Source organism: Lissotriton vulgaris, unplaced genomic scaffold, assembly GCF_964263255.1.
Source record: "Lissotriton vulgaris unplaced genomic scaffold, aLisVul1.2 SCAFFOLD_2708, whole genome shotgun sequence".
NCBI lineage: Eukaryota > Metazoa > Chordata > Amphibia > Caudata > Salamandridae > Lissotriton > Lissotriton vulgaris.
In genome coordinates, this window is record NW_028249324.1 from 134,819 (window position 1) to 136,615 (window position 1,797).

A 1,797-nucleotide genomic window follows, 5' to 3' on the forward strand; every position below is an offset into this window, starting at 1 on the left:
TCTCTGACTCAGATTTCTGCAGATACACTTTTCAGTTGTGTGCACAGCATAGTTACCCTGGTGAAATATTGCATCTGAAATGTGCCTCACCATCAAGCTGGACAATAAACCCCAGGAAGGAATCAATATCTCCCAAATTTACATTTGTAACTTAACTGAATGAAAATAGAGAGCTCGTCTGAGGATCAATGTCCTTTCAGAGACAGAAATACAACCTCAACGGTTTCCTGATAAACTGGTAGTCACTCTCCTGAGAGCCTCTAACACATCCTTGTTCCTTAGGGAGTAAATAATTGGATTCAGCAAAGGCGTAATAATACAGAAGAGGACTGAGGCCAGCGTGTCCACGTGGGCTGAGTACCCACCTGCCGGGCGGTTGTAATTAAATATTATGGTTGCATAGTACAGAGACACCACTGTCAGGTGGGACCCGCAGGTGGAGAAGGCCTTGGACCTCCCTGCCACGGAGTGGATCTTCAGTACAGAGGAGATGATCCGGACATAAGAGAGGATGATGAAGAGGAAGGGGCCGAAACCCACAAACACGGTCACCACGTGCAGCACTGTGTCATTGAGGCTGGTGTCCTTGCAGGACACCTTGAGGAGCTGGGGCACATCACAGAAGAAATGCTGGATTTTGTTGGGACCACAGTAAGGTAAATAGAAGGTCAGGATCGTGTGAAGCATTGAATTGAGGATTCCAATCACCCATGGGCTGACAGCCAGCTGGACGCATGTCCTTCTAACCATGATGGTGGGATAATGTAAAGGAATACAGATAGCAACATATCGGTCATACGCCATCACTGCCAGAAGGATGCACTCTCCACCAGCGCAGGAGATCAGGAAGAAGAGCTGGGCCATGCAGGCCTGGAAGGAAATTGATTTCCTCTCCATAAGAAGGTTGTGTAGAATTTGTGGGGTGGTCGAAGACGAGTAGCAGAGATCTAAAGTAGATAGGTTACTGAGGAAGAAGTACATGGGAGTGTGTAGGTGAGAATCTACCCAGATAAGTGTAAATATCATACTGTTCCCTAGAACTGTTATGACATAAATGACTAAGAACAGCAGAAAGAGCAGGCTCTCATATCCAGCGAGATGGGAGAATCCCATGAACAGGAACTCTTGGACGGATGTGAAGTTCTGCATCCTTGCAGGGCAAACCTAAAAGAAGAAAGACGATTTCAGGAAGGGATCTACATAGAAGGTAGGGAAATGTTAAAGGTTTCAGTTGAGTCCATACCTCGCACATATCATGAAAGTATAGTAAAAGGATTTGTGTGCAAGTATTTTAAATATTTTTATTAAAAATACATATTTAACACCTACAACTTTAAAACAAGCAACATAAAATGGTGGCCCATGGCAGCATGGGTGAGATCATGTGATCTCCTTTGCTGCACTAAAGTAGTCCATTCATCAGACAAGGTATACTATGTTCCCTAAGACCAGGTACACTACGAACCCTAAGACCAGGTACACTATGCTCCCTAAGACCAGGTACACTATGCTCCCTAAGACTAGGTACACTATGCACCCTAAGACCAGGTACACTATGCTCCCTAAGACCAGGTACACTATGTACCCTAACACCAGGTACACAATGCTCCCTAAGACAAGGTACACAATGCTCCATAAGACCAGGTACACTATGCTCTCTAGGACCAGGTACACTATGCTCCCTTGGACCAGGTACACTATGCTCCCTAGGACCAGGTACACTATGCGCCCTAAGACCAGGTACACTATACTCCCCAAGACCAGATACACTATGCGACCTAAGACCAGGTACACTAT

At 45.6% G+C, this 1,797-nt stretch overlaps 1 protein-coding gene across 1 annotated transcript; it reads right to left on the reverse strand.

The window, feature by feature from the left end:
- Window positions 1-216: 216 nt before the first annotated feature.
- Window positions 217-1,149, reverse strand: LOC147663622 (olfactory receptor 5V1-like). The gene has a single exon (XM_086950323.1). It carries the CDS (start codon window positions 1,147-1,149, stop codon window positions 217-219), a length of 933 nt encoding a protein of 310 aa, XP_086806449.1.
- Window positions 1,150-1,797: the final 648 nt, after the last annotated feature.